Raw genomic sequence first — 15811 nt, 5'->3', positions numbered from 1 at the left:
TCCTCTTCTCTCCGTGCGTCATCAAAGAAGGAGGAGCCTACGTCTACGTCAAGCCAAAGACAAAAATTCACAAGGAGTAATCGCTTAGTTACCGAAATAACAGCTACTTTTTAGACAGCCTATTTGGAAAAAAGTGAAAGTATTGAGTTACGAACAGTAGCATAGACTGGGGTAAGTTAAGACCACAGACTGTATAAAGAATTCACTTTTGCATTGACCGTTTTTAGGTCAAAAGTGTTAAAGCTGAACAAAAAACACACTACACACATTTTCGGAAGTTTCAACGTGTCACATGAAAGATTTTATACAGAAAAATCAATATACCGTTCTTCTTAAAAGTATGCATATCGTTTGAATTTTATTTACTAAAACGTAGGGAGTTTTGTTTGCTCTACATATTTTTGTGAAATTAACCAAGTGAATTAGTCACATTGCAATTTTCAAAATGCACTGAGTGGCTCAATTTACGCCACTCTCCCGTGCACTCATCCCTAATGAAAGTGCTGACGGTGCCCTCTTGTGGTAAAAATGTGTACATAACAAAATCTATATATTGTATAGCAGTAGCACGTACTCCAATAAATGTTTCAATTTTACATTCTGCATGCCTCTCTGCATAAAATGTTGTCGCAGTGCGACTAGATCTAGTCTAAATGCACACTAACAAAGTCTAAAACTAAGACTAAATGACTCAACAGGGTGTAAAATTAAGTGTCCAATTAGCCTAAATCAAAACAACTGGAGAGTCTAAGTCACAGCATAATGGTAAAGACACCACAAGTTTGAGAACAAGATGATGCCTGCACTAAATTAATCATTTTAAAGTCAAGATCACTTTAAGATTCAAGATTTAGTTAATCTTGAATTGATGAGCAACAAAGCAGAGACAGACCTCTGAATAAATTTTACAGGATAATGCAATAAACATAACAAATACTTACAATACGGAAAACTATATACTTTAATTGGGTTATAACTGTCATGTACAAGTGTACATATCACCAAATTAAAAAGTCTAGACAGTAATTTTAAAAGTGCTGCAGTAACATAAATGCCAAACATGATTATTATTAATTCAGTTTAGTTCATGATCGTCATCATGACTCACAAAAATGAGCACGTTCATTTTCTTAACATGATCAAATTAAATGTATACAGTATTTGCTCCTACTGTGTACTATGTAAAAAGATACACAAGTGCCTTCTTAAACAAGGTTTCAACATAAAAATCTCAAGTCCCAGAACAAAAATATGTTTTAGTATTCATCCAAATTGTCAGCCTTTGGTATGGAAAGACCTCGGTCTTTCAGCACCTGCATTTTGACTTTTTCAGTCTCTTGTTTGGCTTGTTGCTGAAGTCGTTGCTCCTCCAGAATCTCTTCAATAGGGACTTGTTGCAAAACTGTGTCACAGGGTTTATCCACATCCTGCAAAAACAATGTTTAGTCATTAAAAGTGCTACACTACCACCTTTTTGTAATCAGTGGCCTATTGCGTTTTTTGCCATAATATGGTATATTATAGACAAATGCAAACAACAGGACTTCTATGTTTTTCAGTGCAATAAAAACATCCAAAATAAAAGCTCTTATTTTAATCTACTTTATGGCAAAAATTTTACACACTGGAGCTTTAATAGTCAAAGTAATTTTGGACTTGTCAGCAAAACGAAACACTTTACGAAAAGCCTAATAAACTGTATAATCAATTTAATAAAGTGTACAAAAATAATATATGCGTATCCCGTAGTTTATCCATCATCAAGATCGCCTCATAAAATTAATGATGCCATCATTTGGGTTGTATTATTTTGTATGTGACTGCCGATCTTGACAGCAAATAAGTTTAATATAGACTAGAAAGCACTTTTTAAGCTCCTCAGAAAATCAGTGCAGTGTTGACTTGTTTGTGCACATGAAAATTTAACATTTTACTCAAATGAACCTACTTATGTCATATTTTAGCTGCAAAACATTTCCTAATTCTTACTGAAATTAATGATATCTCTGTTGAACTGGATTCGCCACCATTTACAGGCAAAAGTGGCTAGGCCCGAATAAGGTGAATATTGTGCCGAAAATCAACAAAAAAATAGTTCCATTCACTGACATTATTTAAAATGGGTGTGTTTTTAAGTCACACCATTCTGGTTTCAGCTTTAAATGCACACAACATAAATGTTAGTGAACACAATACACAATACAACACAATAAAGCTTCAAATGGTCCTATTTTAACATGTGCTTATTAAAATATACAAATTGCAGAGACAATGTATTTTTTTTCTTTAAACTGAGGGCTACATCTTGAAACATACTGACCAAAGATCAGTGGTCAAGACAGTGGATCATTCAGATGATGCTTTCTACAGAGCCACTGCACGTTTAATAAAGCTTGAAACATTAATTTAGGGTCCATCGACAATGCTTTAATGAGGTTATAGTCGTAGAATTGTTTGCATTTGTTTGTATTTGAGGGACAACAAAAATTGGTCTGAGAGCCACATTTGGCCCCCTGGGCCATAGTTTGGACTGCTGGTCTATGATAATTACCCTCAATACTCTATTTACTAATATTCCCATACTCAGTGGTGTAAAGCTACATCTACAGCCACTGATGCCCTGGAGGAGACTTACAGAAGCGTGGCTGCCACCAGTTCATTACTCAGATTCAAAATAAAGGCAAGGTGGAGAAGTGTCAGGTCAGACCTGCTTTTTTTTTTTTTTTTTTTTTAAACATAATAAAACGCAGTAATGGCCTTCATTTTTTTCACAGATTATTCTTCATCATAGACTGGATGTTTTAATAAAAAAGTTGAGCTACAACTTACTATTTCACCGAGCAGAACCACATTCTCTCCTCTCACAATAAATATCCCTCTAGGGATGTCGCCAAATTTCTTTCCCACGTGAATCCGTTCCACGGTCTGGTGAAATACTAAATTGGCTGGGTACAAGAAAAAAGTTTCATGTAAAGTTAAAATCTGTACAAGACTTAAAAATTATAGTCACAACCCCATGCAAATTAACGGACACTCCTCTTCAAAGACGAAGGATTTGAAATAATTCAATGAACATTGGAATTCTTACCAAACTGATCAATGCTCCTAAGATACCCAATCAATGTTCTTCCATCACGGAGCAGCACCAAGTGTTTCTCTGCAAGATGCAAACAAAGCAGCTCATTAACCAGCCATCACAAATATCCGTCAATATTTCAGCCACGATGCCGCATTTCTCAAACTGGAATTTGTGCACAGAATAATACGGGCATGGGCCACTTACTGTCTATGTCGTCTATGAGACTAGCTGTCCCCGGTACGTAGTTCATGTTGGCCCTATGCGTTTTTTATTCTATGTAACATCGACTCTTCAGTGTTTCAAACTATGCTTTTAGGAACCATAACCTACCGGAAGCGCCTTTATACACGGTTGAGGCAAACTTCCTGTGTAGACGTTTAACCCTTAACACGCTGTTTTCGTCTTGTAGTGACTATAGTTTCTAAACGTATAATTCATCAACAACAAAAGCATTTGACGTGAACGTATGAAGAGTTTTGCTGGAAGACTTTCCTAATTTAAACAGTTAATGTAACAAGCGCTATTGATAAACTTGTTCTTATTGGTTTAACGTAACAATGACGTAGACCGCGTGCCAAAGATCGTGAATATAGACATTGGAGTCATTGTGAACCTGAACAGTTTTAACAAAATTAGGTAAAATACTTTTCGGTGTTGTTTAGTTTTTCTTCTCTAACGAGTGTATAATTTAACACCAGTAATTTATATGTATTTACTCAAAATATTTTCTGTCGACGTTAATAACCTCAGAGAGGGACCTCCTAAGCGTGTCTTTAAAGACTCGAAGCATGATTGTGCGATCGGACGGATCGGACTGTCATTCAATTATTTCCTGAATGCAGCCAGGCGATCACCACTGTTTTGCTTCATTGTGACATTTTATTCAGCCGTTATACAGTATTTGGTACTTCGAAGGTTGTTCAATGTTTGGTTGTTTTATAATGGCAAATAGGAAGAGGGCAGTCGGGGACGAGGTATAGCTGATGCATCATCACCACCAGAACCAGCGAAATTGGAAATCTGGCTGGCCCTCGGAAGATTATAACTCGGAAAATAATAAACTCATCACCAGTAGCAACATGGTAAGTTTCTATTTGTGGTTCAGAATGGTGTCATTTGCTGTCTTCTTTCTGTGTTCAGTTTTTTCCAAGGGCCTCTCTATATTCAGACAAATCCTCTTTTCTCCGCTAGCTTTGAGTGGCTAATGGGCTGCTAGCTGGTATTATGTAATATATGACCACAATCAACCATCACCATCCCGTCTTTTCTGATATTTCCTGTCTATCCATATAATCGTACGCTTTTAATTTGCACCTCATGTAATTAATTAAAACGATAGTAGCTGCATATGTGCTTAGCCCGCATAGAAAATGTGCATCATATTAGAAATTCTATTAACGCTAGATGTTTTAATAACAAATAGTACGTTTTTATTGCGAAGTTTTTGCTAATTGTTTTTCTTTACAGGATGCTTCTCAATATCCTGGCTACCCTCCTCACTATTGGTATCCACAGTCTCACTCTACCGGTCATTATGCAAACACCTATCCTGCTGGGTCAGAAGTTCAACCACAGTACAATCCACAGGTACAGTACAGCTCTATGATGTAACCTTAACAGGCTTTTTAAAGATTGCCATTTGTGATTTAAATCTGTCTAGTTGCATGTCTTACTCTATCTATGAGATGCCTTTTACTCTACTTCCTTCATTTTCTTAAGCATGTCATGCCTGGAGGTTATCCAAATGGCCATGGAGTCTACAGCCCACCACAGACGCAGTATTCAAGTGGTTTCCACCCATCAAATCCTTTCTACTGTGCTGACACTCAGCGATCTGCACCCGGACCCTATCCAAATCTAGGCTGTCCTGCAGAACAAAGCAGTGGCCCCTCTGGGCAACCACATTCCCAGCATCAACAACATCACTATCCTGGACCACACTGTCAAGGGGTATTTGGCATAAAGTTGTTTTGCTTCCTTTATAGTATGTCAGAAATCACTGTTTACTTAATTTTGAAATTCTATTTATGTCAGGGTCCAGGATATCCTCCTGGAGCTTATCCTCACTACAGTGACGGTGGCCACCCAATGCCTTCAAACTCACCATATCCCACTGGCCAACCAGTTCAGAGCCCACCTCCTGAAGCTTGGACACACTCTGGTGCATATGCCCCTCCACAGCAGCAATGGCCTCCAGGTCAACAGCCTCCACAAAATCCATATGGAAATCCTGTTCGTCCTCCTCATCCACCAGCATGGCCAGGCACTGGCACTGGTGCACCCCCACCATACCAGCCCAAGGTACAATTCTTAACTAATTTAGTCTAGAAGTAATGTTGTTTTTACTGAAGTTTGCCATTGGAGGGTTTGATGATTTATGATGGGTACAGATTTGTTTATTTCCTTCCATAATAACCAGACTTTTATATCATTCAAGGAGCAGCGTCCACCACCTGTTGGACCAAAACCCAAGATGACTCAAAATTCTTCCAATGGGAAACCTGCTGAGATATGTTCTCCACCTCAGATGTACAACAGACCCAATCAGATTGAGTCCTCTGGTCCAAACCAGACCCCAGCTCAAAGCCAGTCTCCTGCCCCAGGCCAGCCCACCCCTCAGCCCCTGAGTGATAACCCCAGTCTGGCTAAGGTCCAGCAGGTCATGGCCAGAGTGCTGCTACTTCAGGAGGATGTGGATGAGTTTGTTGGCAAAAAAACTGATAAAAGTTATCGATGTTTGGAGGAACTGCTTACCAAAGAGCTACTGGAGTTGGACTCGGTGGAGACTCAGGGACAAGAAAATGTTCGTCAGGCAAGAAAGGAAGCTGTCCAGAGGATCCAGGCCATTCTGGACCAACTGGAAAAGAAAGCTTTCTGAGCTGGACTCATTCTTATACTGTATATTGACAATTGTTCCTTATAGAGATATCTTTTATCCTAATCAACCCTGCAATTAAATGGGTAATGGTTGAGTTGGATTAAAATAATACAAGGTTAAGGCTCCAACCTTCCTCTTAGAGTTGCAATTAGATATGCAATATTAATGTGTGCATATCTAATGTTAATATCAGTCACTCAGATTTGAGTGGAGGTGCTGATGACAACAACCTGTCACATCTCATACTCTATCCAAAGCTTTGCCAGCATAATGTAGAGCAGTGAAAGTGGTGCCTAGTGCCACACAGCAACTGTTGTTTTACCTGTGACACAGAATCAGATTGTCATCATTGTGTTTCCTCAGGACTATAACACGCGCACTTCCAGTGGATTGGACAACTGATTGCATGAACCTTCTAGTTACTGACCTACAGTCAGAACATGTAGCTGACCATTAACATAATTTTTCTATGTTTAGGTGCAAGTTGTTACCTTCACATGTGCTCCCAGTCCTGCATGCTCTACAGTAGTTCAACACCATGGTTCAACTAATTCCATTTCTAGAAAAATAAATAGGCCATGAGTGTTGCTGATGAAACCCCCTAAAGAGCCTGCCTGTCCTATATAAGATACAGATTTAGACAAAATCAGACCTCCAAAGAATACCGCCAATAACTGTTATTTCTAAAATGTCAGATATCTAAGTATGCAGGTTTCAGTAACTTCATTTTCTCATTAGGCAGATGTAAAGCAGGTATTTCAGTCATTATAAATTTGAGTGCCATATTTGTTGGAATAGTTTAAGTAATTAAAATAAAAACCACAGCTTTGCATGAATCTATCATTGTTACTTGTGTTAACTTTGTTGTGTTGTTCATTTTCTTACTGTAAAGTTTAAAATGTGCATGTTTACAACACATGATGGTAATCTGCCTGATACATACATACATAAAAGCAAAAATTTAAAAAGTAATAATTAAAAGTTAAGTATATTTTTAATGTGTTTGTTGTACTTGTTACTTCACTATACAAGTTTGAAAAACATGGATTATCATTGTGACTCTACTATATTTTTTACTTGGAAAGCATAGGTTCTTGCCAAGTAGATCTTTCACACTCTACACTGCATGTGCCTGTTCTTTAAATAGACAGCTATTCTGATTCAAAACCATAAACACACGCCATGGGCCACTGGGTGACTTAAAATCTAGGATCAGATAGCTCAAGTGCTTTCAGGACAAGGGAGTAGCGCTGCTGAGGCTACCTGATCAAAGACAGATTCCATCATCAAGACTAATTATCTGGGAATAATTTTTGGGGCTTTTATAATTTGATTTAATTTAAAAGGAGATTTTTCCGAAACATTTAACAGCTCAAAAATATGTCCTATATTTCTAAACTTCCTGCATCCTGGAATGACATGCCACCTCCAAGAAAAGTGGACATTGACTTGAGTTCTCCAGGGTTAGCAGTGAACCAACTGGAAAAGCTTCTTTTCACTGGCAAAGCAATAATTAGTCATGCAGATGAGGTGTGGCCCAGGCTGTACATTGGTGATCAGTGAGTAATACATTTCTTGATCTTTGTTTAAATTGTCTTTCAACCTACTGTGTTTTAGTTTAGTTTTATGTTCTTCATTAGAGTAGTTTAGTCATAGTCATACTTTATCATACCAATATGCCCATGTTCAATGACCCTTTGTAAATTACAATTCAAATACTGGCTGCGTTGAACCTAAGCTTATTCACAAACATTGCTCAAGCAGATTTGCTGCATGTGGGTGGAAAAAGACCTGCTCATAAATCAATGTAAAAGGAGGATGGGAAACCTTATACTTTAGTGGCATTCCACAACAGGAACTTACATAAACTATGGCCCTGCTATGTGAACTGTTTTGCCCTTGTGGTGGCCTATAAAAAATGTATCTCAAATGTCTATTGGCTTAATGTCTGCTGTATTTAAGTTATTATTTTTAAATGTTTTATACATGTTACAGACAGAGTGCAGAAAACCGTGAAGACTTACACAAGCATCGAATCACTCATGTTCTGAATGCTGCTTACAGTAAGCGCAAAGGGCAACCAGAGATTTATAGGGCATTGCAGATTGAATTTATGGGAATAGATGCTCGAGACTCATATGATTTTGACATGAGTGCCCACTTCCAATCGGCAGCAGACTTCATCCACAGAGCTCTCGGCAAAGGAGGTATAGCATCTAAAAAATGTATTAATATGCTGATTTCCTATTGTATAATATTGCTGACTTTCAGGTAAAGTGCTGGTGCATTGCCATGTTGGGGTGAGCCGTTCTGCCACACTGGTCCTCGCTTACTTGATGCTGAAACAGAATTTTAATCTGGTGGAGGCAATTTGTGCTGTTAAAGAAAATCGTGGAGTGATCCCAAACCGAGGATTCCTACGACAGCTTATTGCTCTGAATAAACAACTTTTTAACTGAATAACAGATTTTTCTATTTATATCTATTTCATTTACAGAAATAATATTTTCATATTTTACACAACTGTACAAATGCATTTAATTCATTTTTTTATATATAGTCTCTCTTCTGGAACATTCTTGGGCAAGTTGTAATGAGATGTATTTAGCCTTAAAAAATGTATTGAAGGGATAAATTGTAATAAAACACAAGAGTGTTGCATTTGTATTTGTTTGACCCTGTGAGTCTGTAGAGCATGGTGTTAAATATTTGGCTGTCCATATGTAGCACTTGTGGTTGGATAAAGAAGCTTCAGAGAGTATGATTACCTCTAGTTATTGCTGTATGCACTGAAACACAAGAGACACATCTATGACTGTGCTATTCATGTGCGGCCATGGACTGTCTATAGTCCGGGCACACTTTTCAATTAGTTTAAACAGTGGAGGATGCTTCTAGAAAACAGCAGTTATTATTGTATTAAACAAATACATTTTTGCAATAAAAATTCTCTTACTTGAATATTGACAGCTATGCATTTTGAATAGTAATCATTACTTAAAACAAACATGGGGACAGTGTAAATACAAGGTTTAGCTAAAATAAACAAACCCAAAGTTCAGTAGATTTGACTAGTTTAAAAAATGGGACATCCCATTCTTTCCAGCCTGTGCTTCAGTGACTGACTTATAGGGTAGAGGCACCAACCATAAGAACGCAGGATTTGGATGGTAAGATATCTCTAAGCTATCTCTAAACTAAATGCAGGTTTAAAAGTAAATGAGTCCATACAGTTGTTAGTTCACAGTATTTGCATACTGTATTTAAGTCAAATGTCTCTGTCACAGTTGCAGGTCATTATGTTGCGAGCAGCTTTGGTTTTCTGCCTAGCAGCAGTGGTTGTTATGGGAAGACCAGATGAAGGTCATGGAAACTCAAGGCCTGAAGCTCAGTCAGATCAGGACACTTCACAGGACAACAGTGTGTCTATGGTGAACACAGCTAATAAAGAGTTCTCCTTTCGTTTGTACTCTGCGTTAGCCTCTCAGCCGGACTCCCGGGACAAGAACATCTTCTTGTCTCCAGTCAGTGTGTCTGTGGCTCTGGCAGCCCTGTCTGTGGGAGCACGAGGAGACACTCATGAACAGCTCTTCACTGGACTGGGCTTTAACAGCTTACTGCTCAACCAGAGTCAAGTCAACCAGGCTTTCAGAGCATGCCTGCACAAAAATGTGTCTCAAGATGCCACTCAAGGCACCGCTGTGTTTGTGGATAATAAGTTCAAACCAAACCCAGAGTTTCTGGACTCTCTGAAACAGTCCTACCTCACAGATGGCTTCACTGTGGACTTCACCAAGACCACAGAGAGCGCAGACACCATCAATAATTATGTGTCAGACAAGACCAATGGAAAAATAGACAAGATGGTGGACAGTCTGGGCGATGATACTGTCATGTACCTTCTCAGCTATATCTACTTTAAAGGTACTGTGTGTGTGTGTGTGTGTGTGTGTGTGTGCGTGTGTTTGGAGGTTATTATATTATATTATTAGATTATAACCTCTTTCATTTTAATAGGAAAATGGCAAAAGCCATTTGACCCTCAATCGACCAGAGAAGACACTTTTGAAGTTGATGAAAACACCCAAGTTAGTAGAAACAGGAATTGAAATTCTCTTTTTTTTTTTGTAGTTACATACATACATACATGATACTGTGTATAGGTACCAGTCCAGATGATGAACGAGGAGAACAACTTTCAGGTCTATTATGACCAAGCCATCAACACCTCAGTGCTGCACCTTCCCTTCAACAGCTCCTACTCAATGCTACTGATGCTGCCAGCTGAAATGGAAACACTGGAGAAAGCCATTTCCCCAAGTTATGTCACTAAATGGCTCAAATGGATGAAATCTAAGTCAGATATGTTAATTCCTATTTAGCTAGAGTTCATGACTGTTAAATATTTGTATTAATATTTGTATATATTATATTTTATCAGGAGATATAATGTATTTATTCCAAAGTTTTCCATCAAGACGTCATACTCTCTGAAGGAAGTGTTGAGCGAGATGGGGATGACAGACATGTTTGGAGACCGCGCAGATCTCAGTGGCCTTGCAGCGGGCAATAAGCTGGCTGTATCAGAGGTACTACACAATGATAGTTTCCAATGAGGACAGGAGCTAATCTGACCCTGGAGCTGGGCATATTTAAACAATGTTCATATCATCCTATTGTTATCCAACCACATTTAATAAAGTCACTTTTTGTACAGCATATGTCCATATTGGTTTTTAAGACGGTGTCCTCTGGATTGACCACCACAGACAGTAATTGAATTTTTTTAATTTTTTTATCTCAGGTTGTTCATAAGGCTGCTCTCGATGTGGATGAGAAAGGAGCCACTGCAGCAGCTGCTACAGGAGTTACCATCACCCTTCTGTCTTTCCGTTACGTCCCAGTCCTGAAGTACAACCATCCCTTCATGCTTCTAATCTTGGACAGGGCAACACAGGACATCATGTTCATGGGAAAGATCATCAACCCAAATATCTAAAGATGCAAATTGTATGGCATACTAAACCTGAGTTACAATTTAAAGATGTATTTCTTCATTTTATTCCTACAAGTAGGCTATTTTAGGGTATCTGATAACTGATATATGAGATGATATAATGGATGATTATTAAAATTGGTCTTGAGTTTGAGTTTTGTAATGAAGCAAGTTATAGGCTAGCCTGTAAACCTGGTATTTTATTGTCTAAAGTGAATACAAGTGTGAATAGTGATGTCATTGTGTGTGAGTGTAACTAAAGGACTAAACCAGGACTACATCAGAACTAAACCAGGACTAAACCAGTGTGAATGTGGACCTAATATCTAAAATTATTTTCTACCGTGAGCTCACGCTTCTATGTGATTGGTTGAATTCAATACAGTTTTTCTTTGATTAGTGTGAAAAGTCTCATGCAGGATTGGAGTTGTTTGAGTTGGAACGTGCCTTTCTCTACATATAGACCACCAGATATATGTCCAGGAACTCAAACTCATGCACGAAGTACCCCCTGTATTCAAAACAACCAAACCACTCAACGACGTAAGAGCAGGCGCCTCCTTGGTCCATCAGAGTCATTTATTATACATTTATAGAGTTATTTCATATTTACTCATAGGTAGTGGAAACAAACATGATTATAGCCAAACTTTTAAACTACTTCATGTGGAAATAAGCACTAGTCCTATAACTTGGTATGATGCATCTCAAAGGGTGAAGTATAGCCCTTAACCCTGTTAAGCTTCATGTGTATCATGCACTGTCTCTGTCTCATTAAATAAATAAACTAACCTAATTTGTCTAATGCTAACATTCGTGATCTATATAACCAATATGAGTTTCATAACAGAAGATATATATGGCCGATTGCCGTTATTTGCTCATATCAGTGTTATATAATAATTGCCACAAGATCTCGTGAGACAAAACTGCCACAAGATCATGCACACAAGAGAATTTTTTTTGTTCATGTGTTACCATCTCAATTTACTTATAGCCAAATTAAAGGAAAGTGAAACAAGAAGAAATCGTCCCCCATCTCTTTTATTGTTGTAAATACTCAAAGGAACTCTGATCAAATCTAAAAACACTTATCCTGCAAAAAACATCCATCAGAATTCATTTGGACTTATAGATCCATTGAAAGGCTCTGGAGCCCAGATCTTCTCCACCTCGTGGAGAGGCCTCTGACCCAGAGACGATGGTGTCACCTCACTCAGGGCAACTGGGTCTCTAAAGGTAATCAGTATTGGAGAGTCAACCTGAGGAAGAAAGGATTAAAGGAGAAATGTTATGTTTGTACTTAGTATTGGACACTAATATAAGCATATATATATATCTGTATATATATATGTGTGTGTGTGTGTGTATATATACACACACACACACACACACACACACATATATATATATATATATATATATATATATATATATATATATATATATATATATATATATATATATATATATATATATATATATATATATATATATATATATATATATATATATATATATATATATATATATATATATATATTATATATATATATATATATACACATACATACACACATATACATACACATATACATACACACACACATAAAATTATTATTATTATTTCTAATCATTGGATAGTGCACCAGTAGAGGGCAGTGATATAGTCTTCTGTAACTTTTTCCAGCCAAAAGCGGAAGTGTTTTCTTGTTTCAAACATGGCGGAGAAAACAGAAAAGTGTCCTCCAGAAAATGGACCTTATTTTCACAAAGAAAGATTAAAGTACAGCCCAGAAGAAGAGGCCAGGCTGGAAAGAGAACACTTTTGGAGAATTGTCGATGCTTTTAGATATTACAGGTACACAATATAACAATAAAATTGGTACAAGGCGAGCACAAACCAACCAACGGCATAGCTTCTTTACAAATAAACGATGGAAATATGTACAGGTCTTCAACAAATACGCTGCCGTATTTTGACAGCCTTGTGTTTGTAGGGATTAATTTAGGGGTACAATTACATAAAACCTGACGTATAACACACTGAAAACTTGAACAAACTCTCTTGTGTTAAATCTAGACATTTAGAAGCATAATATGCATTGCCTTATTATTTTATCAACATATAACAAATGCTGCATGTTAAGTCCCAGACAATTATAAAAGAACCCCGCCCTCCAAAATATAGGAAAATATTCTAAATTAAATTTATGTCATTAAACCAGTATTTAAAAATATATCTGTAGCCTAAGTTTTAGGCTAAAAAGTGAAGGATGGTATAGCTCACTCCTGTATATTTTCACCAGGATTCATGTCCAGGAGATAGTCAAACGTGCTGAACGACAGTTTTTGAGTCTGCCAAAGGATCACCAAGCTCTGCTCCCTGGTGTCCTGATGAATTTAACTCATGTCAGTGAATGTGCCAACTCTAATAATGAAGTGCTGCAAGCAATTGTGAACAACAGCATCCACATGTTTGAAAATATTGAATATGGAGAAAGGGTAATGTATATCATCTTTTTAATAAACCTAGTAAACTATAATTTTGTATAATATTAAAAATGATATTGTTATAGCTCCTCTGACACATTTTAACATTTTTTGTAAATTAGTAAAAAAAAAAAAAAGTTTTCAAATTATTTTTTTTGTCTTCCACTTACATGTGCATTTTAGATTTTGCTTGATTTTCTTCCCTTTCAATTTTCTCTTAGGAAGACCCAAGAAGACATCCGACATCTACATTTGACATGGACAAACTTAAATCAACAATCAAGCAGTTTGTCAGAGACTGGAGTGAAGCTGGACAGGCTGAAAGGGACTCCTGCTACCAGCCCATTATTCAAGAAATCCAAAGACTGTTTCCTAGTGACAGATTGTAGGCATTTTCTCTAGTTTTGCAATAAAGAAAGAACGACCCCTGTATGATTGCTCATGATTGGTTTGTTGTATTTTTCTTCCAGTGATGTGTCTACAGTGAGTGTGCTGGTCCCAGGAGCAGGGCTTGGTCGTCTGGCCTGGGAGATAGCCCGTCTGGGTTATATCTGTCAAGGAAATGAATGGAGCTTCTACATGCTCTTCTCCTCTAACTTTGTTTTGAATAGGTACTGATCACTCTCGTTCATATATGCCTCATCTCATCTTTTAACCAAATGTATTACAGCCTTGTTCTAATCACACAAGATATGTATAATGCAGGTATATTCGTCTTTTAATTAATTCTTAAATGTGGTAATTTAAAGATATAGCCTAACTACAATTATAACTATAAACAGGGTTTTATATCCTGGTTTTCAAGTTAAGTCTTTTTGCTGTGGCTTTGGATTTTGGGGCCTCAAGCCTTTGATTTGTTAAGGTGATGCTACAACTCAGTGTACTGTATGTCATGTTGATTTCAATTATAACACATATGTCAATTATCCACAACTGTTAAAATGACTGAATGCCAAATGCAGGTGTGAAAAGGTGAACTCTCTGACCCTGTACCCCTGGATCCACCAGTTTAGCAACAATAAGAAATCCTCTGACCAGACAAGACCAATCCAATTCCCTGACGTAAACCCCCAAAGCCTGCCTCCGAGCTCAGAGTTCTCCATGGTTGCAGGCGACTTTGTAGAAGTCTACACAGAGCCAGGTAATAAATAGTCCAATAATATCAGTTGGCTTTCACATAATCTTTGTTTCCATTTTTTTTCTAACAGTAACATTATATTGGTCTTGAACAGATTCCTGGGACTGTGTGGCAACTTGTTTCTTTATTGACACAGCATAATGTAATTGAATATATAGAAACAATTTGGAAGATTCTTAAGCCTGGTGGGGTATGGATTAATTTAGGTTTGTACATGTTTCACAACAATAATGATGAAAAGCAATTAGAAAAATATAGTAAAAAAAAACAAAAAACTCCCTTGTTTTTTGCAGGTCCTCTCCTGTACCACTTTGAGAACATCGCCAATGAACTGTCAGTGGAACTAAGTTATGAAGACATCAAAGCAGCCATAGTTAGATTTGGCTTCCAAATAGAGGTAAAACATTGTTGTATTAAGTGAAAAAGAATGAATATTTGATTTATACATTTCTAAACTACATTCTTTTTAATCCTACAGGTCGAAAAAGAGTCAGTCCCAACCACATATACAGAGAATGACTGTTCCATGCTGCGATATGTTTATGACTGTGTCTTTTTTGTGGCACGGAAACCTGAGGAAAAATGTTATAATGGATTTAAAGAACAGGGTTTGCCACCAGCTGCTAAAACACCGCGACGTGAGGATATAAAATTCTTAACGTGACCTGTGGACATTTGTTGGACATTCCTAACAAAGTAAAAAGATTGAAGATCACATATGGACATTTACTGGCCTACTTACCCTAGTACTATGAAACTCTATTGACCTCTATATAAAATATGAAGTATAAGCAGGATGAGGAAGAAACATCTTTTGGAGAAAATGTTAAAAGTTTCAAATCAAGAATGAATGGGTTTCATTTACAGCTTTGACAGTGAGTACAGCCCATCCCAGAGGTAAATGCCAACATTGTAGTATGTGTCAGTATTCCAATGTGGTGCCAATATCTTCTATTTGCATTTAAATGTTTGTAATATTCTTGACCAGAGATTGTCTACTTTTAATGCTTTTTAAATAGTAATACAAATAAACTGTACAAGAGCACTTTGCATGGTAGTGTGATTGTACTTAATATCATACTGACAAAGTGATAAGATCTCATTATAGATCCATGGGAGGAACCATGGAAGATTGTATTTATATATACTGTCAATGGGAGGAACATAGAAGGGGAGAGAATAATCGGGAGGCGTGGTTAAACTCTTCTTTGCTTTGATTGGCCCTTC

General features: G+C 37.3%; 5 protein-coding genes across 7 annotated transcripts; 4 read left to right on the top strand and 1 right to left on the bottom strand.

Annotated features, from left to right (window-relative positions):
- Positions 1–937: 937 nt before the first annotated feature.
- On the bottom strand, positions 938–3461 carry lsm1 (LSM1, U6 small nuclear RNA associated). The gene is made up of 4 exons (XM_020935542.2): positions 3284–3461; positions 3089–3157; positions 2830–2945; positions 938–1427 (listed from the first exon to the last, which is right to left on the bottom strand). The coding sequence occupies exons 1-4, from the start codon at positions 3327–3329 to the stop codon at positions 1257–1259; spliced, it is 402 nt and encodes a 133-aa protein (XP_020791201.1). The 5' UTR covers positions 3330–3461; the 3' UTR covers positions 938–1256.
- A 104-nt stretch (positions 3462–3565) lies between these two features.
- bag4 (BCL2 associated athanogene 4) lies at positions 3566–6797 on the top strand. Of its 3 annotated transcripts, XM_020935465.2 has the most exons (6): positions 3566–3715; positions 4032–4161; positions 4547–4666; positions 4799–5029; positions 5114–5380; positions 5517–6797. In XM_020935465.2, the coding sequence occupies exons 2-6, from the start codon at positions 4063–4065 to the stop codon at positions 5955–5957; spliced, it is 1158 nt and encodes a 385-aa protein (XP_020791124.1). In that variant the 5' UTR covers positions 3566–3715; positions 4032–4062; the 3' UTR covers positions 5958–6797. The 3 variants fall into 3 exon arrangements, with proteins under 3 accessions (XP_020791124.1, XP_020791125.1, XP_020791123.1); XM_020935466.2 differs by lacking the exon at positions 3566–3715 and having other exon boundaries at positions 3741–4161; positions 5523–6797; XM_020935464.2 differs by lacking the exon at positions 3566–3715 and having other exon boundaries at positions 3744–4161.
- A 400-nt stretch (positions 6798–7197) lies between these two features.
- Positions 7198–8550, top strand: LOC110169804 (dual specificity protein phosphatase 26-like). The gene is made up of 3 exons (XM_020935378.2): positions 7198–7516; positions 7953–8164; positions 8229–8550. Exons 1-3 carry the CDS (start codon positions 7338–7340, stop codon positions 8414–8416), a joined length of 579 nt encoding a protein of 192 aa, XP_020791037.1. The 5' UTR covers positions 7198–7337; the 3' UTR covers positions 8417–8550.
- A 503-nt stretch (positions 8551–9053) lies between these two features.
- LOC110169880 (alpha-1-antitrypsin homolog) lies at positions 9054–11972 on the top strand. The gene is made up of 6 exons (XM_020935474.2): positions 9054–9127; positions 9245–9881; positions 9975–10045; positions 10121–10314; positions 10399–10546; positions 10762–11972. The coding sequence occupies exons 1-6, from the start codon at positions 9125–9127 to the stop codon at positions 10954–10956; spliced, it is 1248 nt and encodes a 415-aa protein (XP_020791133.1). The 5' UTR covers positions 9054–9124; the 3' UTR covers positions 10957–11972.
- A 683-nt stretch (positions 11973–12655) lies between these two features.
- On the top strand, positions 12656–15634 carry carnmt1 (carnosine N-methyltransferase 1). The gene is given in 9 exon segments (XM_020935475.2): positions 12656–12814; positions 13263–13458; positions 13668–13831; positions 13917–14057; positions 14409–14587; positions 14679–14718; positions 14720–14790; positions 14878–14981; positions 15063–15634. Coding segments are annotated over 9 exon segments (1221 nt in total). The 5' UTR covers positions 12656–12674; the 3' UTR covers positions 15249–15634.
- The last annotated feature ends 177 nt before the right edge of the window (positions 15635–15811 follow it).

Source organism: Boleophthalmus pectinirostris, unplaced genomic scaffold, assembly GCF_026225935.1.
Source record: "Boleophthalmus pectinirostris isolate CB_2022bp ecotype Guang Dong unplaced genomic scaffold, ASM2622593v1 HiC_scaffold_4, whole genome shotgun sequence".
Classification (NCBI taxonomy): Eukaryota; Metazoa; Chordata; class Actinopteri; order Gobiiformes; family Gobiidae; genus Boleophthalmus; species Boleophthalmus pectinirostris.
Note: the sequence above shows the minus strand (reverse complement) of the source record. Positions and strands in the feature narration are given on the sequence as shown.